Source organism: Ostrinia nubilalis, chromosome 13 (assembly GCF_963855985.1).
Source record: "Ostrinia nubilalis chromosome 13, ilOstNubi1.1, whole genome shotgun sequence".
NCBI lineage: Eukaryota > Metazoa > Arthropoda > Insecta > Lepidoptera > Crambidae > Ostrinia > Ostrinia nubilalis.
In genome coordinates this window covers 5,041,248-5,067,952 of record NC_087100.1, presented here as the reverse complement: position 1 = coordinate 5,067,952, position 26,705 = coordinate 5,041,248, and the positions used below count along the sequence as shown (strand labels likewise).

General features: G+C 35.0%; 2 protein-coding genes across 3 annotated transcripts in view; both read right to left on the bottom strand.

Annotated features, from left to right (window-relative positions):
• Positions 1-26,705, bottom strand: part of LOC135077442 (uncharacterized) — a 245,714-nt gene that overhangs the window by 62,551 nt on the left and 156,458 nt on the right. The window lies entirely within an intron of this gene.
• Positions 22,275-24,466, bottom strand: LOC135077243 (uncharacterized). The gene is made up of 2 exons (XM_063971782.1): positions 24,289-24,466; positions 22,275-23,815 (listed from the first exon to the last, which is right to left on the bottom strand). The coding sequence occupies exons 1-2, from the start codon at positions 24,464-24,466 to the stop codon at positions 22,968-22,970; spliced, it is 1,026 nt and encodes a 341-aa protein (XP_063827852.1). The 3' UTR covers positions 22,275-22,967.

Here is a 26,705-nt window from a genome sequence, read left to right as displayed (position 1 = left end):
GCAGGACCGTGATGCATTGTGGAAAACCTTGGAGGAGGCCTTTGTCCAGCAGTGGACGGCTGAAACGAACGAACGAACGATACCTCAACGTCGTATTTTTATAATGGTGATATTTTTAACGCATTAAGCTATAGCCTCCAACTTATCACTTCGAGACCCTGACACGGTCGTTACTATGTATTTATAATCCATAATATTGGCGTTTAAAGAAAATTCAAATCTATTCGCGTTTGCATTTATAATTTTTCTTCGCGCTTTAATAATTACAGCGCTTTGTTGGCTTAGTTGGTACAGTCAGTAGCAGAATTCGATTTAATAGATTTGACTTGTAAAGCAAAGAGGTCAGCTTTAACATCACAGTATTCGTAATACCTACGTGCTATTTTGAAACTAAAATATAAATCTGTTGTGCTCGTTACTGTACATAGAATATGCATTTTGCATCGAATTGTATGAATAGTTACTCTAAAATTTAATATTTCTCGTATATGATTCTCATTTTTTATCCATAACACTTTTTGTATCCATTGAACAATGGGCAAAGTATTTATGCCAACTGACAAAACAAAAAATATACATTTAGTAAAGGACTTTTTCGATGATTGTTTTTATTCAATTTTTTAAAGCCGAAATCTTTTTTAGATTTGGCCAAAACAACTATAGCTGAATTACACTCAATATGTAACCTACTTTATAAAAATGATGAAAAAATTACAAAAGTAAGAAAAAGTCATTGCAATTTACCTATGTATCGCTATTACAACAAAATTGTGTGAACTGACAATGCGGCCTCAGTTTTTGTACGCACTTTACCACTTAAAATTATTTAATGCTGTAATTACAAGCCTATAAAGTGTCAGAGACAAAAGACAAAGTAACTGTAGCTATTCTTTACACTTTTTAAGTAGCTGTGGCAAATAGCTGAATTGTAATTACAAGTCAATTTACGAATTAGTTGTAAAAAAGATACAGATACATCTTACTCCATAATTTGAGCTTTCACTGTTGATAAAAAATGGATGAATGGAGCAATTTCTAGATGGAATCCAGATTGTAGGGTATTTCAATGGAATACCCAACAAATCTACATCTGACATTCTAAAATGGGACTGGTTCCGTTACGGATGAAGAAATTCTTTTCCGTAAGAAGGCTTTTGATAAAAACAGTATTAAAATTACATAGGAAAAGTAATCGAATCAATCTAATTTAATTTCAAAAATGTAACAGGACAAAAAAATATTTTCAAGAGAGTGAGTTTGTGTACAATTTTCGACTTACGGGTAAGGTACGAGTACCTACTAAGTTTCAATTTAAGTACTCCCAATTTCAATGACAAATAAGGTACATCAATCTGTATTTTTAAAAAAGATACTAAAAAATACAACCTTTTTTATTTTTAAGGACATTTTTCATGGAAACCAGAACACATTATCATGAAATAATACAGTTTAAATCCACTAGATGCCATACTTCAGGTACTCATGACACCGCGCGCCCTACATCATTGAAATTGCCGAAACAAATTTTCTTTACTCTGCGATTTTGCAAATAAAGAAATATAAGACGCAACACCCTTTCATAGCGATGAAGTACAAAATCCGGGGCAATCTCGACTGCTATGGCCGACGTAAAATTTATAGCAACAATAAAATGTGGGATGTTTCCTCTCTCTGCTAAAAGCGCCCCACGCGGATTGCACGGGTTAACGTTTCGTACCTAGTTCCCGGTGGACGTGAAAAATAGTGCAGTCTTATACTTATGGTCGTATATTTATTGCAAATAGAGCAAGTGCCAAAATGGGATATGAAATGTGCAATAGGGTTAGAAGTAAAATTTCTTAGACATTATTTTCGGATGCAAAAATGTATTAGTTACTGTCAGCGAAAAATAGTTCGTACCACCCAAAGTAGCTAAAATTTCGCAATACATCTTTGTTACAATTAGGATAAGGTTGTGTTGTTAAATTGGTCACTTTGGTTGGGTGTCAAATACGTAGAGTCAAATCAACAGGGTGTCAACTATTTGACGCTAACTGTACCTACCTACTAACTCATTATAGAATAGAATAGAATAGAATATTGTTTATATACTTGTTATAGTTTATATAGAATAGAATATTATGAAGGTGCATTTACGAATGTTGCCCAAAATAATTATAATATAAAGGATTGCAATGCAGATCGCTATCACACTATTGTTTGAGTATGTATTTGAACCGCGCAATAGAAAATACAATTTCCATTACAGACAGGTATTTACGGTTGGATTCCTTCAATTCCATTGGATATGCCACTGTGCTTTGGAGGGCAAATTAAACCTTCAATCCGATTGAGCCATGAAGCCACGGACGAGTAGCGTAATTTGTACTACCCCAGTTTAGCATGAAAGAAGTTATAGTTGTAGTTGTTGCAATTCACGAAGGCGAGTGAGTTTTACATGTGTGGTGTCTTCGCTACTGTTCGTTTATCAAAAGTTTAACACATATCGTTATGTAAAGTTACACACAAGTAAAGCTCACTCGTCTTCGTGAGTTGCAAGAACTATTATAGAGTAAGTACTTAGATATAACTATGGCCTTCTCTTTCCCACGGAGATATCCCGTTTTTGCAGCAACTGTTTTTTGCAGGATTCCGTTTTAAAGTAACGTCAAATTCACACAAACATCCCGTTTGCTCTTAGCTCTTACAGCTCAGCTAACCGTCAAACAAATAGCTCTCACGCACAGGTGTAAAATATGTTATCTAAAGAACCTTAAAGCGAAAATTTGCATTGGCCAATGGATAAATTGTCGTGAGGGCAGTTGAAAGTGGTTTTCGCAACGCTAGCAAATCTAGATATAGCGCAACTGTTGTTATAAGTGAATTAATAGCCGCAAAACGGCGGTTACAGCTGAATAGGCGGTTGGGTAATGCCAGAATAGAGCGCAGAGTAAAGACAAAAATGGTAAACCTTTTTCTATCTAATCTCTCGTTTCAACCACTGTCACAATCTCGCCCACTGCTGGACAAAGGCCTTCCCCATGGATTTCCACAAAGACCGTTCCTGCGCTGTCCACATCCAGGTGCTATATACAGTGTTAGTCACGTTAAAGTGTACATATGAAAATAAATGAAACTAGACCTATTTTTATCGACAAAAAGGTCTAGTTTCACATATTTTTATATGTGCACTTTATCGTGACTCACACTGTATTCACAAAATACTCAGGCTGAGTTGCACCACCCAACTTTGACCATAACTATAACGTTAACTTGTGTTTTATATGGAGATTGACTTTTTGACGTTTGTCAAAGTTAAATTAAGAAGATACAACCCAACCTGAATGCTTAAGCGCATATTATTAAATGAATCCTTAATTGAGGTATGTGATTCAAACTCTAGTGTAAATATTCAAGCTATAGCCAATATTTCAATATTTGAACCAATCAGACTTGGATCTTTCGAGCCTTGAGCGTAGATTCACACTTGAAGGGTTTTCAATACTGGTTGGTGATGGATTCAGGTAAAGTAAGTCCAACGGGTCTTTGCATAATGACTAAAGAAATACACTAAATCCTGGGATATAGAAAATATTCATCTAGAGGACACAGTCTCAAGCAAATAACAAATTAGGTAACGATTGAGATCTATAAAGGTAAAAGGGCAGGAAAAGGTTAAAATTTCAGTGATCTTTATCAAGTTAATTGAATAAAAACATTTACAAGCATCAAGGAACTGAACATCATTATTTATTATTCAAAAAGACTGTGAAATTGTTTTTATACCTTCGACTGATGATAAATCTATCCAGAGCATCGGAACGTATAATTTATTTATATTGTTTCTATTCGAATAAAATTCGAGACTAATATTTTTTTGTGACAGCAAAACAAATCGAAAACCCAAAACTCATTCTACTTATTCACACGCTCCTTGACATTTCAAATGGCTTTTCTTACGTCCTAACAAGTATCGCCTTGGGCATTCGACGCTAATTTAGTATTTATTTGGACAATAGAATAGTTTTTTTTAATACAAAAATGGTCTGTATCAATATGGGATCTCTTTGTTATCACCAAATCATGAGAAAATGCCAAGGTCTTTTTTCTAATTAACGATCTACATATCAAAATTATCCAATACTTAATCTCTTAAGCACTAATGAAACAAGTATGGATTTTATATCGATATTTTTTGTAACTCTACCTAGTATCCTTATGAAGGAGTGAGAGCCAAAACGCAAGTCGATCTTGAAAACTCCGCTTTACTGGCTTTTAAATAGGGATGATGACTGGGTAATGAAATCGAAATTCTATTTAGTCCGTCAGACAGATAATTAGAAAATATTAGACTCATATTTTTGAATTTTTTCCATAATCGAATAATTACAGTATTATATTGAGTTGAAATGTCGCGTGACGTCACTTTTGAGTAAAAATTCTACTCAAGCGTGACGTATCGCGCCATTTCAACCAATAAACAAAGGTTAAGCCCCAGGTGCACCAACTTATTTTAACCAAAACTTTATCCGGTGTTTTTGTATGAAGTTTGACAGATTTTTGACGCTTGTTAAAGTTAGAGTAAGATTGTGCAACTCAGTCAGTCTAATATAGGTCGTAAACAGTCAAAAGCAGGTGATACTGGCTTGCATATACGTGCCACATTTATTCAAGCACTTTTAGAACACAATATGCTCATCAGCAATTCTGGCGCTATTTCTGAAAACTTTATATTAGAAAAATTAATACCAAAAATATTCTGTCCGTGCTACTGAAACGTGCGAATGTAGAACCACAGCAAATAGCTAGTATAAAATAATGGCATGAAAAATCTGGCTTGCTGTATTACGCTTCTTCAAGCGAATGACCCACCGTCAAAGTGTTCTCATACTGAATGCCTTTCTCATAAAAACTTAAGGATGCTTTGGTGAGCTACGATCTTAAATTTTAGCACTAAGAATGGTGCTTTAGCAAAATATTTCTTCCTATTTAAATATTAAACTAAACATTTCTTAAAACTGGTGAAATTCCAATGTTCTGCATGATAAAAATTTGATACTGAACGCGCGCTATTTAATTTTATTAAAAATGTTCGTAGCGTTTTTGTGAAAAATTTAGACAGATTTTTACACAAGAATATTTAAATGTATAATAATAAGAAAGAAGTTAAATTGTACCTACCTTTCACTTACATCAAGTGATTTCATTTCAGAAACTTTAAATTCTACATAATGTATATAAGTAAATATAGGTTTTATTAAGATCACACAGTAAGGTTAAAAGATATTACTATTTAGCACCTGTGCTCAAATTAATTCCGTACTTCAAAAGAGGGTTAATTTCTATAACCTGCATCCAAGATTCCATCCATCAGTTCTTATGAGGACTACCGGACTACTTATAAAGTACCGTTTTGACACTGTACATCCCACGTTAGCCGCATCGTCTATTAAAATCATAGGTACAGTTGGAGCCATAACCCTCACACATTTTTGACGTTTCCTAAAGCCAGTACGAAATACAGACCTCGACTTTTTTAAGTTCACGTCCTCCGAAAGGGAGGCCGTCCTCATTCTGTTGCTCGAATGCAACTCCGAAGAATTATTTTTTGTTCTTATAATATATAGATTATGAAGTAGGTAAAAGAACCATGTGATCATAAACTGCTGTTGCTGACTGTCCCAGTAAAAACAGTGTCATCTATAGATAACGATGTCGTTACCATGCTTACAAAATGATGGCGAAACTATAAGCAAACATTATCCTAGGTAATTGTGGTTTGCCGGTTTTAAAAGGCTTAGCAGCGGTAGACTTAGTACCTAGTACCTACTTAGGCAGTCTCTTAAAGAAAAACTTATTTTGATTTATTATTTTTCCCATCAAATAGGGGTACGTAACGGTTAGGGCGGGGGACCAAAAAGTCTAGATATTTGCTGAATAGCCCGACTACCGACTTGTCATTTCTGATTTTTGATTATAGTACCCATTACCTAAAAAAAAAAAATTAAAAAAACTATGCGACCTCAAACTGCCTTTTTAAAACCAATCCAACTTCTTCCTGATGCTTAATACAAGTAACAAAACTGTATGTTTTGTAACTCAAATATTATATCATCAGCACTAATATCCATTGATCCACCGTCATCAATCATCCACTGACATCTTGGATTAATTATCGAACTGAACTTAAAGCTGAGAATAGATTTATAAAAGTCAATAAATCATCGTCCATTCTGATGCCACTAATGGCACAGATTAAAAATATCGGACTATGTTTTCAAAGTGGATGGATTATTTATTTACATGTATTCATTATTTGGTTGTATCGTACTGTTATGGGTAAAGCTATATTAAATGTTTGTTTGATGTTTTTGTAAAAGGTACCTAAGCTGTAAAAATTAAAATCTTCCTGTAGTAAGTATATTTATTGCTGAAGGTACGAATGAACTACTTATGTTCATAGATTTTAAGATCTTTATTGAGGACCTAAACGTAAGCAGAGCATAATACGTCTTATTTAAAGGACATACAATATCTCGGAATTAGTAAATAAATAAAGTGCCTAACAACAAAAAAAGGTTTCTATTTTTGTTAATCTTTGACGTTTTGTCTCCATTCTTACCTTCAGACTAAATGGCATTGTTTAATTAGAATCTAATTTGGCACTTCTGAATTTGTTATTGTTTGGTAATCGCTACGTGATGGCTTGAACTTGACCCATGGGGCAGACTCGCGACCTTCTGACGACTCTTAGGACGTGTTCATACTGTTGAACAAACTCAGAACTTTAAGCAGAAGGTGGACCAAAATAATATAAATGATGCAGTCCATTGCCATTCGTGTACACGCTTTTTCACCGTGATTTTACAACAATATTTGTAAAGAAATGGCGCTTGTTTCACGTATGTACGATGCGCACTGAAAAATGAACGTCGATTTTTATTAAATTAAATCCTGTTTTTTTTACACCATTTAGCTCTGAATTACATACCACATTATGATTTAGATACATATAATCTTTTGGAAAGTATTAAGTTTTCAGTGATTTCCTCGTGCTAAATACATTTTAGCAAGAAAGTTGCGCTGCGCTATCTGCAAGCAGCCGCAAGGAGCTGACCAGAGAGAGAGAGATTTAAGTTGACGCAAAAATACAAATTTCGACCCACAAGGTTGACCGACGACCTTGGAAGGCGCTGGATGAAGGCCGGTACCAACCGGGCGATGTAGAAATGATTGAGGGAGGCCTATGTTCAGCAATGGATGTATTGGGGCTGAAATGATGATGATGAAAGACACAAAGCTTGATCTGCTTGAATTTTGTTTATGTATATAGAGGGCAAGCACTTGACTCAATTTAACTCAAATACGAAACTTTAGCTTCATATTTTCATCTATGTGATCAAGGCTTTACACAACAAGTCACATTGGCACTTAACCTTTTCGAATACCTCGTTCGCAATATTGTGAACGCTTTGATATTAACGCAAACATCGTTTAATCACATTAATGATTTCGAATTACGAATGTTTGGATGTAAGTGCGAATTAATTTGCTTGCGAAAGTTGCGAATAGATATTTCACGATGACGCTGGTTTTCTAAAATAATAGATGGTTTAGTGCTTAATGAAATGAGAAATAATTTGTATAATATCAGAGAAAAATAAATTAAAGGGCGATCCAGCATTAAAAATAGGTAAGATAAGTATTGTCCTAAAGCTCTTGCCAAATCCTTATTTTTACTCTTGTCTGTTAAATACGTAGCTACAGTCATCAGAATGCAAATCTGCCTAAAAAGTACGGGATTTTTCAATGATTTTTTGACGCAATTGCACTTTTTGACGTGTCTATAGAAAAAATATCGTACTAATTAGTGATTTTTCCCGTTTTTACCCTTTAGATACCACAGATAATATCTTTAATTTGTTTTTAACCTTATTTCATTACATTATAGTTCAAAATGTATAGGCAACAATTAGCCACCATCAAGAACAAAGATAATTGGTGTTTCAGATGCAATTATATTGATTTCCTCTTGTGTCCAAACAAATGCGTTTCCTTGAAGATGTTATCTTTACCAAAACAAAACAAACCTTATCACCTTGCATTAAGATTTCATTTAAAGAAGGCTGAATAAGTGGGAAGTAGTTAATAAAGTACAATATTTTCGGATATTTCGGATACGTTACATCACTTTATTTGTTTCCGGAAATCCTGCCTTATCAATTGCAGTATGTTATTAAGTTTACTGGAGTAAAACAATTAACAACATAATTAATTACATAATTAACTTCTGGGTCAATGATCAATAATATCTTCCAGAAGCAATGAACTATCACATAATTATCTCCCAATTAAATGCACTTATATTATGTTTATAGGATCTGGTAGTGCCCTATATTACACCTCCCAATTTGAGACACGAGTATCAATTTTTTTCTTGTAAGTCACTCTTAAAGTACTCAAAATAAGGGCAATTTGGTGTGTTATCGAGTTAACTGCGCACCTCGCTGGAATGCGACTCTCCCTCGCACTCACCCCGCACACCCGCCCGCGTTCGCATAGGATCATACCATCAGAGCGTCGATATGACGTCACGGCTGCCAAGTGCGCAGAACTCGACCGAGATGTATGTAAAAATAGCGGCACTTTAAGAAAAGTAACATTGTCGCATTATGAAGTGTTGTAATAGACCCCATTTTGCCACAAAAAAGATGCAGTGCATGTATAAAATCACGAATTGTCAACTGAGGTTAATTATGTGGAACGATATGTTTTATTATGTCGAATGATGCGTTCCCCACTCATATGGCTCATGGCGGAAACAGTCAGGTTTTTAGTGGGTATGCCCTACCCTTCTGGTAGGGAGAGCCCCACATAACCCACTAGCTGTCCTCGCGACTTGGGTGGGTCGTAAATTGTGGGTATGTAATTTCATGCATTTTCTTGATAAAAAGGGGGTTACTAATGTAATCTAGGAACCACGGGTGGCGCGTTCATTTAACCTTTAAGCCGCCGTGAATTCGTTATGAGAGGACCAGGCATAAGTGTTTCTATTTTTATTTTCATTAATAGAACCGTCTCCGGGCTTAATTACATAAATGCGAAACCTTTTAACGCGTAACGTCCTTACGTCCTTCGTATTAAGGGCCCTTTTCCTTAACACAAGTAATTACGTTATCCATCCCATTTAGGACATACCGAAGACGTTAATTGTAATGAAAGAAATGAGATTTCTTATATAGAAATGAGATAAGTATCTGTAAAATCTTTCGATTCAATGATAAGTCTATGTGAATGTTTGGTTTTGGGCAGTTAACACCTCAAAAGTAATAGACAAACTTACTCGAAAAGAGCTGATTAAATCCTGACTCCCTCTTGATTATTTATCAATAAAAACGTTTTCCACGAGTATTCTGACAAGAAAAAGGTCGTAGGTTCAATTTCCTTACAACGCACTCTATTTTTTCAAGTTTTAAAATTAGTTTAAGATAAAGTTTAGAACTTGAATGCGCGTTAGCACCGTGGCACCTTATAAGAATATACTCGTATTTTTTGGGAGGTGTGTAGTGTACACTGGTTCTACTAAGCCAGTACCGTATATTTATCTCGAAACAGTACCTAATTTAAGAGGTAAATATATGGATGAATAAACTGTTTAACTTTCCCCCGGGACAAACTTGACCTTCATTGGTTGGGTTTTTATGGCGGTCAAGCTGTAGATCCTGGCTACACAAGAGTTGCAGTGGTGGGAACGAGAGGTGGGAATAGTCCCGTAATATGCTTGAATAAAAACTAATACCGACATATGAATAAACTGCCAATTCCCGAGTGATTTCATTTATACCTCAACTCACATGCCTCTAAAGTCTAAATCGTCTAGAATAACTCCGATCACTTGAAGGGTACAACTCAGACGATCCCTTGGGGACCATTATTGAGTTGAAATATCTGTCTCTATCATTGGTGTCATAAAACATCTATTTTTATATCATCTTTGCTAAAATACGAGTAACACCTACGAGTAGATGGCTCTTTCAATTTGAAATGATGCATTTTTGTACATGGTAATTTTTGGCGGAGTTTTATGATCTGGAATTCTCCTCATTTCCCTCCTGTGAATATAATATGCAGTGAATAATATTCAAATGGGAAAAAAAACATATTATTATGGGAAAGGTTGTACCTTAACACCTCCTTATCAGGGGTTAGCAATTTTTTTTACTGATTGACAAAACCGTATGTTCACGTTTTATGGTTCAATTAATGTAGGGTCTATTTGACCATTTCTAAAGGGGCAATATGCCAAATGTACACAAAAATTCAAACTGAAAGCGATCTTCACTCTTCATAGATTATATCATATCCATATAATAAACAAGTTCAGACACAGAGATAGGATGACCGAACCATGAAATCGGCTCAGCTGTCGTCCAATTGGAGTTGGAGACAACAATATCAACCTTTGTTGTTACAAAACGCCAGATGGCGGCAAATCATATTCGATTGTAGAGATTAATCAGTAGCCAAGTGGTTAAGTAGGGAAACTTATTTCAATACGATTTTCAAGTGACGGTGATTTAAACTATGTGGCTGAAATGATGATGATGATGATGAAAGACAGGTCTCGGATGGGACTTTAACACTCTATTTGACAATTTTGGTGGACCTGTCGAAATTTTCAAGAAATATTTACCCATCTGATTGATAAATAAAAATACTTTTTTGAATCTAAAAGTCGAAACATGTCAGATGCCGTTTTATAGCTGCTTTGATACTATTATATCATCACGTTCATTCATTCTGACGATGTCATGTTCATAAATCGAATTACAGTATTCGCATGTCGCTGTCGCCATTATAACGCCAAGTTAGATAGAGACAAAACATGACTAGCTCTAGACGATTATCTCTTAAATCTAAGGCCTTCGGCTAATACAATAAACGGAATAACAATCTACAATCGATATTAGTGCAAAATTGGAAAGCTGCACCTGTCGCTTTCACGGGTTACGCAACATACGCATTGTTGAGTGGGTGAACTTGGAACCGGTTCGATGCTTGGTCGGGGCAGGTAGGTATATGGCAAAGATTCGCCGCGAGACTTGAGTTGTCATTCAAATTGTTTGTTGCATGTCACATGTCATAATATTGTTGTGTATGGGAGGAAGGTGCGGAGTGTACTAGACGCTTAGTGAAAATGGGATCTCTTATTTGGTACCTACTTGAAGTGTTTTTTTTTGTAGACAAAAGCGCTGAGACGAGCGGTCACGAGCGTTAGGTTTTGACCAAGTTCACAATTTTGGGCAAACGTCATGTATACTAATGTTATATGTGGATACGAGTATGTACCATCATTATACTGCATCTCACTAACACCTGCCTTGATATAAAAAAATGTATTAGCTCTATCTATGTTACGTTTTCGGGTTGAAGCCGATACACAAATACTCTACAAATGTATATAGATTCCCACCCTTCATACCCATTTTTGCAACTCCTGCATAACGTTACCATTGTAAAAACTTGTAAGCACGAAAATAGAATCTTCGTTATAAGAACTGTTTTTAAGCACGAGACACACGATAAATTCTTCTTTTGGCAGACCAAAATCCACGTAGTGAATTTGCAAACCAAAAATACCTATGCCTTCACATGGACGAAAGACTCTTCTTCAACAATACAGTGCATTTTACTATCGCGTTATTAATGCAGACAGATCCTCTAAATCCCTTATATTTTGACATACCCACATCATTAGTTTAATTGGATTATTCCCACAAAACCAAGATAATTCAAAGGTACACCTACCCTCTATCTATTTGCAGCACTCGCTCCGAAAATTTAATCTTGCAATAAATCTCCCGCGAAGCTATCCTAATTTCGAATTATCTCCATACTATTACGTATTCAGAAACATAATTTCAAGGGATTAAACTCAAAGCATATTCATATTCGTTAGTTATAGAAATATTATTTCGCAAACGTGAAATTTTGGCAGTCTTTTACTCATTGAAACAGTACGGATTAAAATAAGTTTTTAAAAAATTAACGTTTAGCTGATTTAGATGATGTATCCACACAACTTATTTTGGCAAAACGTGTCGAAATTAAGACGAATGATTTGTAAAACCAACTTTGAGGTAATATTTTAAGAGGTTTTTCTTCTGCTATAGCCGTTAAAGCGAATAATGCTACACAAGAATTTTAGACCTAATTGAATTATCGTAATTTACCTACCTGCCTACATCATGATTGTGTAAAACATACTTGATGACTTCATAAAGGGTTAAATTGACGTGGTCCCCATGGCTTGTTGGTACATTTTAACTCCTCTACCGTCCAGTTAAACATTTAGCATATTAATAACTGCTCTAATACTCAATTTGCAAGGCATTTTCTATTCCTGAATTTCTGGCGCAGTGGAGGGTGCAATTAATGGTATAATTTAGCGCACCTAACTAACGGTGGAACTCGGTGTAAATAGGATTCCAAGAGGAAAGTGAATTCCAACTGCATACCAGTTTGGCGCGCACGTGCGGAATCCGGTGACCCTTGTGCCTCTAAAGCAACAAAGGATGATGCCAGATTGAAGGCAAGTACAAACGGGACATCAAGGTAAATATGTTATGAAGTGACAGGTGCATATTTTAGAAGATAAATGGGTCAGATGTGCTGTTGACTGTACATACTGGACAACTCAAACTCTAAATGCACTATCAGCCGTTATAACGATCATGCATCCCTCAGGCTGTGACTGATATAATTGCATGACACCTATAAAATAATTACACTGAGAACAAATTAAAAATAATTTTATTTAATTGTCAAGTTAATTAAAAATATACCTTCAAGGCAAGAAGCAAAAAAACTTAATTAACTTTTCTGTTAGTTTGTATTTATGTTGCTAAAAGCAAACAAGTTCACTAAAGTTTTAGTTTAATTACATTTGAATTTTAATAAAAGATTCTGCAATAAAATTACACAATAAAATTTGTTAGGCCTTGTGTACATTTGATTCAATTTTAAAATTCATAGTAATCAAAAAGCAAACTTAGTTAAAAATAGTTGGACGTCTTTGAGACTACTTTTTCACCTTTAGACCGTTAGAAATAAACTATTTAAATACAAAGAACAGTTTGTTCATACAAAGTCCTTAGAAATTCAAAAACTTTTGTATTCTGTAGCAATTTGCTTCGAACTGCGTGACCTCATTTGTACCTTCAGTCGTGATGTCAAGATTAACTTTTCAATACATTCCGCAGTTTAAAAACTATTGTCGACTACAATTTGAAAGTAAGGTCATCTGGCAGATACCATTACATATTCTGAACTTATTTACTCGTTGGTATGTTGATTATTTTACACACTTATTGCAGTTGTTTTATCACGAATATAGGTACATACCTAGGTAAAGGTTGCACTCGATTAAATACATACCTATATAAGTCTTTACGAGAATCTAAATTCTGAAACAATTCTCTTAAAGTCTATTTTTGTTTGAATCTATCAAAAAGCATGCACGCATGATGTAGTAAACACAATGTATCAAGTAAAAGTATGTTTACATCTTTATCATCCACTGTTTGCCATTCAGTAAAACATGATGAGATCCAAGACCCTACAAAAAGAACACATTCAAATTTTCACTTTGCAATTTGTAAAAGTGACTTTTCACTTTTCACTGTACATTGTTGCGTTTGAAAAAGCGCATATCGCATCTTCCCACGGTCGAATCCATCTCACTTTTAGTCTAGATCATAACTAGATAGTTAGTTAGACAATAGAAGTGTCATAATAAGTTCATGATATACGAATACGTAGTTACCGCGCCCCATTATTTTACACGTGTGTCAAAGATATATGTGAGAACTTGTTTTCTTTTGATTTTATCTTTCTATTATGTTTACCCACATAATTACCACAGTTGCATCACAATCGTAATGACACATATTTTAGATTTTAAATTAATTTTATACGTTACGTAGTCCCAACTAATATTATAAATGCGAAAGTAACTCTGTCTGTCTGTCTGTCTGTCTGTTACGCTTTCCCGCTTAAACCTCGCAACCGATTTTGATGAAATTTGGCATAGAGATAGTTTGAGTCCCGGGAAAGAACATAGGATAGTTTTTATCCCGGTTTTTGAAACAGGGACGCGCGCGATAAAGTTTTTCTGTGACAGACAAAATTCCACGCGGGCGAAGCCGCGGGCGGAAAGCTAGTATCTTTATAATACTAGCGGATGCCCGTTATTTCGTTGACATGAAATTCAAAACTTTAATCTTTCAGTTTTGCACTTAGAGCCCAAAAATAACAAGTATTATAATATAACACCTATAACGGCCGAGCAAATGGAATGAAGTTAAAAAATAGTACCGAGAAAAAAAGGGTCGTCTGTTTATTGGAGCTGAAGATATTTTGCTCTTATTGAAAGAAAATAGCACAGGCTTTGATATAGACACACATCATTAACCTATTTTTGTGTAAACATTATTATTTCTGTTATGTTTAAGTACTATTACATCAACGAAATACTACCTTTGATACTTAATTACGTATTCTACTTACGTCCCAAGTAATACGAAATACTTACCTACATTATTATCATTATTCTGGGCTAGACTATTCTAATACCCTACTCAAATATTAATTATTACTTCATGAAGTAAACTGGATAATTTGTGTATTTACGTTTAATTATTACGTTATAATACGAACACAACGTTGAATAGAATATTACGGGAAATTTTCATAGTCCGAGTTAAAAAACAGAATGTATGAATATTTCATGCCTAGATTCGTTGAAGTTGTTTTAATCCGTTGTTTTTGTGTTAATGTTATCTTAAGGTTATAACCTCAAAACTGGGCTCAAAACTTGATTTGAATTTAAGCATAGTTTCAATACTGGCCATATACAAAATACAGTGTAACTCTTTGTAATGTTACTCTATTTAACGACAAACTCCTTTAAACGTCGAATTTCCTTAACTTTAGTTGGTTTATCCGTTTTTTATCGTTTCTCTCCATTTCACGTTCACTCTCTTTTAACGTCGACTGATACTCAGTCCTACTTATGAGACGTCCTCGTTATAATCGTTTATAGTTTAAGTACACTGTATTTGGTACCTACACACAGATCAACCATACTTACTTAAATATCTTGAAACACAAGAAGCTTTATTTTTAATTTTCTAACACGAGACAACATAAAATTATTTTCTATTCAATCAAACAAAAACATGTCACGCCATCTGTCACTTCAGTTGCAAAAAATAACAAAATGTTAATTTAATAAAATATCTTTATTTTGAGTTAACATTTTCGCTTCATAATTCCTTCAAAGAAATCTCGGTTTCTTAAAAGATATTGTATTCAAATATATTAGTGATTCTTAAGGACATATTTTGTATCTCTATTGAAAATGGTTATAATGAAGCGATTATTAGAAGCCATGGCATGCGAGTATTAAAGTATCAATATGAAAAGAGTTTCATATACGTTCTTTTTATTGGTTTATATTGTATGTAATGTAATAGAAAGATACACAGTAGAACTACGAGTATATTTACTATTTTTATTTAGTTTTAAAATAAAATTGACAACCAGTCTCTTTCAATAATTTATGATACAAAGGAATAATTTTATACAATTTTGCATGGTAAATTAAGGAGTAGTAGAAAAGAAATAGTATGTTTTTTTTAAATACATAGGTTATATACAGGGTGTTTGGCGCATCGTGTGCCAAAATGATTTGGCGGATAGAATGGGTCATTTCCTATATTTTCAGCCCCCATAACACGTTCCATGCCAGGCGGCTACTTTTATATTATTTTTTTTAGTAATTTCACCAAAATACCCAAATCGCATCATTTAATTTCGATTTAAAAAAAAACTAGTAGGCTTAGCCTCAAAGTAAATATTTTGTTTTGACGTGCATTGATGTAGGGTTGCATCAAATCTTAATTTACTAGCAAATATCATCCAGTTTTTTTTTAATTCAGCTTTGAAGTTTTCCTAAAAGTTAAAAATGGACTGAACATTTAAGTTTACATGGCTATAAAAAAATAAATAAAAGAGATAGCTATCTTCGTATTTTATCAAAACTTCTCTAGTCTATCCCTATTTAAACGGTATACAATCTTGTTTAAATAATAACAATAACTTCACAAATTCCTTAAATTAGTGCATTGACTCTACTCGGACTGATTTCCGAAATTTGTGTTTATAGCCCCTTTTGTGTAAATAGCACGTTATTAAACACCTAACAGGTAAAAATTATTTATCTTATGCAATGTAAAAACCTTTACCCTATCGTTTTTTAATGTGGATTTCTTGAAATTAAAGACGAAAATAAGCAAGCAAGAAAACGCCTTTGTAGTAATAAAAAGAGAAATGTGGCTGCATACGACAACAGTCGAAATTAGAAGAAGATGTCGTGAGTGTATACGTTGCCGAGGCGGACATTTTGAACAAAATTTGTAATAATTAATAAACGATCAAAATAATTATTTTCGTCCTTAAATTCAAGAAATCCACATTGAAAAACGATAGGGAAAAGGTTTTTACATTGCATAAGATAAATAATTTTTAACTGTTAGGTGTTTAATAACGTGCTATTCACACAAAAGGGGCTATAAACACAAATTTCGCAAATCAGTCCGAGTAGAGTCAATGCACTAATTTAAGGAATTTGTGAAGTTATTGTTATTATTTAAACAAGATTAGTATACCGTTTAAATGGGGATAGACTAGAGAAGTTTTGATAAAATCCGAAGATCGCTATCTCTTTTATTTATTTTTTTATAGCCATGTAAACTTAAATGTTTAGTCCATTTTTAACTTTTAGAAAAACTTCAAAGCTGAATTAAAAAAAAACTAGATGATGTTTGCCAGTAAATTTAGATTTGATGCAACCCTACATCAATGCACGTCAAAACAAAATATTTACTTTGAGGCTAAGCCTACTAGTTTTTTTTTAAATCGAAATTAAATGATGCGATTTGGGTATTTTGGTGAAATTACTAAAAAAATTAATATAAAAGTAGCCGCCCGGCATGGAACGTGTTATGGGGGCTGAAAATATAGGAAATGACCCATTCTATCTGCCAAATCATTTTGGCACACGATGCGCCAAACACCCTGTATATTTAGATTAAAAGTAACATTTGTTATCGTAGAGTCTGTATAAGTATGGAAATTCCAATGCTTATGCCACAAAATTATGTGTAAATAAATAAATAAAAAATATCCTTTTTATTTTTCCTCAAAGATCCTTCTATGTTCGTTTCTAATATGAAGTATATACTTCTCTATAACGATAGAAATATATTTTCTTGTACTTTTATATTTGAAAGCGGCTTACACATTTCATTTGAGCACTTTTACGGATTCATATTTTTGATGTAGAATTAAAACACTCTAGACTTTTACTAAAGGGGAAAATACTTGCTTACAATTTCTTTTGAATTCAATAACTTCTTTTTTATTATTGTAATGCCTTTTAAAAATCAATTAACAGATACAATAAACAATTAACTAACTTTATCCTTAATACCACAATGGTACATTAGTCACTGTAATTAAATTAAGGTAAATTTAGATCAAGGAATGACGAGTTTAAGCTGCCTAAACCGTGCGAATTAGTATTGACAGAATATACTATGCGCGTTTCGTGTACTACCCACGGGGTCTACTCGGCAAACTGATTTCTATATTCCTCAAACTATGAACAAACCATCCAACATGACTTTACCAGAAAATAAATAGAGTTGAATTGAAAGGGGCATGGGCCCGTTTTCACCGTCGATCCCTCATTTTTAATAGACCGTTATGTAAAACAAAATTCCTGTTATATGTGTTACCATAAGGGTCACTTAAAAATTAGGGATTGATGGTAAAAACGGGCATGACTCACTCCTCGAACTATGAATGGATGGATATATTATGATGTTCTATTGCAAGATGGATGGTTATAAAAGGGAATAGGTAAATAAACATATTAATGAAGTTTAGAGAAGATCGATTGACGTTCGTGAGATATTCTGAGTTAGACCGACACCCACGCCGACGAAGCTTTTCCCAGAAGCTAGAATTCAATATTGCTTCTTAGAATAGGACCCCAGAAATGATTACCGGGTACGACGATTGGCGACCTATGCTACGACCGGATACCCGGGCCAGTCTGGCCCGATAATGTCCGGATTACAGGGATTATGTTGTCTACACTGACGCATTATGCCAGCACAACATTAATCTGTTAGCAATTGCTATACAAGGCAATGAGATAGGTATTATTTAGACATTTTTTTTTCTTATATTAAGTAGTAGAAGCCAGTTCTGACTGTCTGTGTCTCAGATTATAAGAATCCTACTATCCTACTCCTACTAATATTATAGATGCCAAAGTTTGTATGGATGTCAGGATGTTAACATGTTTGTTACTCTTTCACGCAAAAACTATTAAACGGATTTTGATGAAACTTTACAGTATTATTGTTTATGACGATTTGTGACAAACTAAATTTCATGCAGGTGAAGCCGCGGGCAAAATATAGTTTATAAATACTTATTGTAGAATATTGATAACTAATCATAAAGTTACTTTCAACTTTATTACAACTTACATAAAATGGTTCAGAGTAAAGTCATATAGATAGATGTACCCAATGTTACTTTTTGCTCCAGAGTATAACGTCCGTATTCGCAAACATTACTATGAGTTCTCACAGCGCGCGTAGACGCACAGGGTGACACACAAACCAATCATAGAGCTCTATTCAACGCTGTGCGTTCGATTTGCTGCTTCAATTAAGCATGCATCGTTTGTGAATACGGGCGTAAATCGGTTGAAGTCTTAGGCTGAGTTGCACCACCTAACTTTGACCGTAAGTATAACGATAACCGGTGTATTTTGTATGGAGTTTGACAGATTTTTGACTTTTCTTAAAGTTAAAGTAAAATGGTGCAACCCAGCCTTAGTGAGGTTTTTCCTTATTCACGGTTATTTCCAACAGAAAATATATTTAGTTTAATTTTACTCCCCTATCATAGCAACTGAAATGATTCCTCAAGACTTAATCACAGACGCTCGCTGCCGTAATATCGCTAGAAGCTGTACAAAGGCCACAAAGCTATAGATCAGGGGTGGCGAACCTTTTTGTAACAACGTGCCAATTTACAAAAAAAAAATTGATGTACCTAGTCATAGACGTGCCATCAAATAACACTAATGCTATCAATGAGGGGTAGGGTATAGTACAAGTGGCGCCACTGGCGAGTGACATGACCTTACTTTACAGTGGCACTAACGAGGGCAAATGCGATATCCCTTATTCAAAACACATTATTTACTTTTTTATTTTATAGTGAACTAGCTTTCCGCTCGCGGCTTCACCCGCGTGAAATTTTGTCTGTCAGAGAAAAACTTTATCGCGCGCGTCCCTGTTCCAAAAACCGGGATAAAAACTATTCTATGTCCTTTCCCGGGACTCAAACTATCTCTATTCCAAATTTAATAAAAATCGGTTCAGTGGTTTAGGCGTGAAAGCAAGACAGACAGACAGAGTTACTTTCGCATTTATAATTAAGAATTAAACGAACTTACCTTGTGAAGTTCGATTCTTATTATACGAGTACCACGAACGAAGATGATTACCAATTTACATGCAGCAGTACGTAGTATGGTGCCGTCCTTATCACACTCTTTAAAGCTACTAAAAGAAAAAACTTCTATCTCGCTCGCTCCCTCCCGGGCTCGGTGCGGCCGAGCTACGGTACTGGACGCCATTAATTTTAGAGTTGACTGGAATCAAATTTTTTGTGATTATCAGTAGGGTTAAGGCGAAAGCCTGGGTTGGGTGGGAGTAGGTAATCATCTTCGTTCGTGGTACTCGTATAATAAGAATCGAACTTCACAAGGTAAGTTCGTTTAATTCTTAATTATACTTCGTACCTCTTCCGAAGATGATTACCAATTTACATGCAGATGTTTAGAGTTTCAAAAAATTTGATTAGGCAAATATGGGTTTTAATGATGAAAGAAAAACTAACTTTGCCCAATACTTATTATATTATCTCATTTTCACAAAGGAAAAATCAACAGACAACAAAAAGTATTTTTCTGTGAAACTTCATAATTTGGCTATAATTAGGTATGATTGAACACAGAATTAGCAAATTCATTATTGGTAGCGCATACATTCACATCTCGGTTGTAATATTTAAGGAATACATTGGAAGAATCACTCCAGCCTGCAGCCCTACGAACCACTTGCAGGCTGACTCCAGCGCGGCGCGCGGCCGATGTGGCTGCGTGCCGCGTGCTATGAGCGCCAAATATATTTGTATCTATGCCGCTTTTTTGCAAGGTACTCTTTACCCAGTGAGCAAGTGTTTGTGGTCCCACCTTATTGTGAGGTTTTCTGAAGCTGATGAACAAACTCCCTGATTCACAGTTTCGAATATTTAAAGTTTTATTCATATAAGACGTTAAAGCTAAAGCCGGACAAATTTTTGGATTTTCTACAATGAAGGGCAGCCTAATAAGTGGTTGATAGGCTCCAGGTCGGGATGTTTTTATTAAATCAGTTATTTTAATTATTACACAATCGCTTTCAATTACAATATTTGTTATTTTAATAAGGCTTAATGTTTGCATTCGCTGAGCAGATGCTATAGCAAGTAAAGTAACAGTTTTTGCTGACAAATCACGAAGACAAATATTATCATAAGGATAAAAATCACTTAAATAATTAAGTACAATGATTGGGTCCCATGTAACATCATACTTAGGTGTGGGTGGTTTTAGGCGAAAAACACCCTTCAAAAGTCTAGTAATCATAATGTTTGATGTTACTGATGGATCGAGTAATAATGACAAAGCTGATCTCATCGTATTTAGTGTGCTATAACTAGCGCCCGTCTCAAAACTTTCCGTAAAAAATTGAATCACCTGTGACACGCTAGCTTCACAATAATTATAATGATTATCCTGACAAAAATACCACCATTTTTTAAGAGATGAATTGTATTGATTTAGAGTGTTTTCAGCGAAAGAAGCCATTAGTAAATTTAATGAAGTTGATGGAGCACCTCGTCTCATCAATGTCTGCCGGATAATTTCGACGCCACCAGGGAAAGGTCCGAGTGGAGTGGATGAGCTTCCCTGAAAGGAGAGTGGAGCAATGACTTGTTTGGCTGAAATATAATCTCACGAGAAATCACCATTTTTTGATACATTGGGTACCACGGCTGTGATGGCCAAAAAGGTACAACGATAATGCCTTCAGCTTTATCTGATTTAATTTTTTGGAGAACTTTAGTTACCAAGCAAAAGGGGGGAAATGCGTAAAAATTTAAATTATGCCAACTAAAAGTAAATGCATCAATTATCTCGGACTGCGGGTCAAGTTTCCATGAAGAATATCTTTCACACTTATGATTTTGTACACTTGCAAAAAGGTCAAACTCCGGACTACCTAATGAGTTAACTATTTGTTTGAATGCATAATCGGCAAGTTCCCATTCGGTGTCAATATTCAATTGCCTAGATGCCCGGTCCGCTTCAATGTTAGCGGCTGATCTTATATAAGATGCATGTATAAGTAATTTGCGGTGTTCACACCACTGCCAAATTTCTCGAGATAAATCATTGAGGTGTGTGAATCTTACACCACCCATTCGGTTGATGTAAGCTAAGGCTGTACTATTGTCTACTCGGAGAAGTATGTTACAATCATGTAAATGTGTAGCAAATGTTTTTAAAGCATAAAAAGCTGCTTGCAGTTCCAGATAATTGATATGATTTTTTAACTCGGATATATTCCAGTTACCGCCAGCCGTTTCACCATTACAGGCTGCACCCCACCCAGTGCTAGATGCATCACTATAAATGACTACATCGTAATTGTCTTTTTGAATAGGGTTGAAACTTTTTTCAATATTGGACTTCCACCACAGAAAATCGTGTTGTAAATACCTCTTAATATGCATTCTTTTATTATAGTTATCAGAGTCACCCAGTGCTAAATATTTTTCCCTTTCAAATAATTTTGTATAAACCCACCCATAGCGAACTGCTGGGCAGGCTGAAGTTAAAAGTCCAATAAATTCAGCAAATTGTCTAATTGTGCATTTATTTGTTTTGATGAACATATTTGCTTTTTGTTTTATACGCAATTTCTTATCGCCGGTTAGAGATAATGTCATATCACAAGTATCGAAAATAAATCCCAAAAATTTGCATGACCTACTAGGTATAGTTTGACTTTTGTCCGAGTTTATTAAGAAACCTAGGGATTCTAAAAGTGATATGGTGGCGTTTACGTTATTAACACATTGTTCAAATGATGAACCGATACAGCAAAAGTCATCTAGATAATTTACAGATACATAGCCAGCTGAACGTAGATTACATAATATTGGTTTCAATAGTTTCGTGAAAACGAAAGGTGCAGTACATAGACCAAAGGGAAGGACGTTAAATTCATAAATATTTGAACGCCATTGGAATCTTAATTTTTTGCGATCCTCAATATCTATATTAACTAAAAAGTATGCGTCTTGAATATCTATTGTGGCCATGTAATCATTGTGTTCAATGAGTTTCAAAACCGTACGGTAATCTTCCATTTTGAAGTGCTGAACGTCTATGTGTTTATTTAAACCCTTTAGATTTAATATAAACCTATGTTTACCATTCGGTTTTGGAACTGTGAAAATTGGTGAAATATATTGACCTTCACATGAATTGCAAGGTGAAATAAATTGGGATTGTAATAAATTCGAAACACATTCATCAATTATTTCAGCTTCCATTTCGGAACAACACTTATTCTTGGGTATCTCATATTGCACCGGATTATCTATAAATGGAATTTTATAACCCTTAACCCATGATAAAATGGTAGGATCGTTTGTGATGTCAGTCCATTGTTGGTAAAAATATTGTAAACGGCCAGCAACAGGAATAGGTACCTCTGGATGCGAAGTCAGGTCCTCCTCCCCCGATGACGCTGCGTGGGCCTCGTGCTGTAGTTGCGTCGGTCGCGTAACGGAGCTGCCGGTCGCCTCTGTGGTACGGGGTTCGCTCGCGGCTCGGCGGCTGGTGCTTGCGGCGCCCCCCTCGCGTTTAAAGTTCCACGACGCACTGCAGATGCTTGACCAGAAGTACCTGGCTTGGGCTTTGGTCGATTATCTGTGGTTGTCGGCCTGAGTTCCATTCCAGACTTTGAAATCGCCTTGGAAGATTTCAAATGATCGGCAAGATCGGAGCCGAATAAAAAATCGTCTATTTTGGTATTTTTAATAGTGTCTCTTGTATCCTTGTTCAATGAATTGATAACAGCGTATCGTCTAGATTGAGATTCCTTGAAGTGATAGTCACACAGTAGACGGCCAGCATCACTTAGTGACTTAATTATTTCCTGTGAAGTGGTATCTTCCTTACTTTTAAACAAAGTCAAATTTAAAGCTTTGCCCAGGGCTGACAAACAACTGGCTAACTGATTTTGTTTAGTTTGGCTATAAGCATCCTTTTTGTTATTTATTTCTGTTAAGGCTGCCTTAATTTCTAAATTTAATTTAGGAGCCCTCATGTTCGGACAATTTTCCGGAGGTAGATATGTTTTTAACAAATCAGATCTATTTTCCTTTGATAAGCCATTTAATAAAATATGTTGCCATCTCGAAGCAACATCTTTGTGTAAATTATCACCAAAAGGCTTCTCTGTGGTCGTATCAGGGCCTAGTATATTTAGAATATCTTCATGTAGTTCCGGACATTCATCAATGATAGCAGAACATTCTGGTTGAGAATCATTTTCAACTTGTGTTTCATCTGGAAAAACGGTTACGTTTCAATAAAACATTTATCCGTATAGGATAAAATAGCCAATAGCATATTAAACGTGTTAAAATGTAAATCCGTATAGGATACATATAAGCGCTCATACGCGATATACGCGGAGCTATATAATTCCTCAACACGATATACGTGGAGTAAAAGTACAAAACTCGACCCGATTTACAGGGAGTAACGCAGAAAAAAATAATATAAATAAGTAGGTACTCAGCATGATTTACATGAAGTACACATTCACTTATAAAACTTGTAAAGTTGCGTAGTAGCATAATAGATGATGAAGAAAAAATAAGCCGGCTTAACTACAATTTATTTAAAGCATTTAGCAGTAAATAAATAGGAAGCGCGCATAGTCATATAGACCTGAGCGACATGCCGGCGCCAGCCTGTCGCTGTGCACTGGCGCGTAACGATATACATATAAGTATGTAGTATGCACTGTTACTTACCGCAATTTATTTCTAAGCCGTTGTCAGAATGGAGTGAACTGGGTATTTCATCGCTGCTTTCTGAACTTGAAGATATTTTCCGATGGCGTGATTTCCGTTTTAATTGCTTCTCTAATTTCCTAATTTTCTTTTTTATAACGTCGTAGTCCTCGTCTCGCGATCGTTTCTTTCCACCCATTATGAATATTACGAACGAACTCGTGCGACTCGGACGACACAAAATCACGTAATGGCGTCCAGTACCGTAGCTCGGCCGCACCGAGCCCGGGAAGGAGCGAGCGAGATAGAAGTTTTTTCTTTTAGTAGCTTTAAAGAGTGTGATAAGGACGGCACCATACTACGTACTGCTGCATGTAAATTGGTAATCATCTTCGGAAGAGGTACGAAGTATAATATTAGTATAGATTTTGTGATTGGTGGCGTGTCATAAATATTGTGACGCGTGCCAATGGTTCGCCATCCCTGCTATAGATAATCTGAGCAGTGCATCTAGGAGGCTTTGTATAGAATATTAGGCGATCGGATGCCTCGGCATATTGAGAAGCTATGACGGGCTAAGCTGGGGCACTCTTGGCTGGATAATTTAGGGATTATACCGACTGACGTGGGCAGCTGATATGACAGACCGCAAATGCAGACGAAAGCGATTTAGATCTGATATGATTAAGTTAATCTGAGTGTGCAAAATGGATATGTAGGAGCTTTAATTGAAGAGATTAGAATAAAATAATTCAGGTTTTAAAGCACTTTCATGATTAATGAATTGGTTAAAGCCTCGTAGGTTTTAAAGACACTTTGAAAAGTCTATAAATCCATGATTATATTGTTGTTGTGAAAAATCTCATTTTTTCCGCAAATAGGCCAATAAAATAACAAAACCAAACCAACAACGGCTTAGGATAAAAAAAATCAACAGAAGCCCTGATTTTTATTCTTATCGTGTATTTCATTCACACGAACAACACGCAAGATAATACCATTAATTCAGAATACAAAGTCACTAATATCAGTATAACAGTGTAGATATAAGGCAAAGCTTTAAAACCATTTGGTTCACGTGTATCGGGTGATAACTGTGAAGAAATGAAGCGTAGAAGCGAAATAAGACAAACGTTTTTAGGGCTGTTATGGCGTCCACTGCTGGGAAAATTGTATGTTGTACCTACTCAAAAAGAATATTATCGGATATTTAAAAACATTCGATAGAATATGCTTTATCAAATTACTTTGGAAATTGGCTTCGTATAATGTTCAATGTCAATAAAGGCTAAGTACCATTAGCGAGTAATTTTTCTTTTCCTTAAAAATTTTGGCAGTTTTATGGAAAAAAAGAAAATTATTTGCCCGCTGAAAATTGTGCGGTAAATAATAATTGATTTTTTCATAAACTCTCTCTACTTTTGTAATTTTGTTGATATTTATTTATTTCTTATAACTAAAAGCGTAGGAATAATGATTTTTCTTCTTCTATGATCGTTTCTGGTGTCTCATTTCGTATCATCTTCAAAATGATTTCGATTATACCTGTAATTTGTATTGGAAAACAATGAGCTTGTAACTACTGGGAAATTGGGCCTTATCTGTTAACTGGTTTTAACTTATAACAAAAGGGCTCTCCATTGATTTTATGTCGTAATTATTAAAACTCATAAACAACAAGTAAGTTGCGTAGCTTTACATGTTACCTAAATTATACAATTACTTTTCTTACATAATAATTAATACACAATATTCAATCTGCCTTCATTTTTAATTAATGATTAATGATTTTTTTTCGCCTGTCGTATGCTTGATAATACATAACACTAACTGTCTTATAAGGCTCTCCTTCCTATCAATAGCTTCTAAAAACCAGGAATGTTATTCGTGTCCTAACTGAAAAAATAATTCCTTAAAAATCTTAGAGAGGCTTGAACTCAGGACATGCCAAAAATTTAATTACATAACCACTATACGGAAACGTTTATCTTTCCATAAAAGAAGGACGTTCTCAGAGATATAATCGGCGCCAAGTTCATTACATAAACACTAACATAAGCCAATAAAAATTAAGATGTAACATGCAGATGCGTATCTTTGATGTAATAAAATCGAAACCAAGGCAAGTTCGATTTCACTTCGAACTCAATTGCCGCCTACCGTCGCCCACGTGTGTCTAAAATAGAGTAGAATATACGGTAGGCCCACTCCATACAAAAAATTCTGCAGCTCAAACATTCAAGACAATTATCGCGCCAATTTTTTACTGATCTTCAGATGTTTATTTGTCATAATGACTAATAAAATTGTCTCTACAATCTAAAACTAAGTAATGCTAACTAGCTTCTCAAGAAATAATATTTGATTAAAAAAGGAAATCCAACTACCAAAACAGAAAACAAACAGTAAGTTATAGTACTTGCGACACACCTTAAGGG

What these genes read in the sequence shown, in the direction of transcription:
- LOC135077243 (XM_063971782.1), bottom strand. Translation starts at nt 24,466, where the DNA reads ATGGGTGGAAAGAAACGATCGCGAGACGAGGACTACGACGTTATAAAA. An exon ending in CGGCTTAGAAATAAATTGCG is followed by an intron (nt 23,816 to 24,288) that starts GTAAGTAACAGT and finishes CCGTTTTTCCAG; the next exon opens with ATGAAACACAAGTTGAAAAT.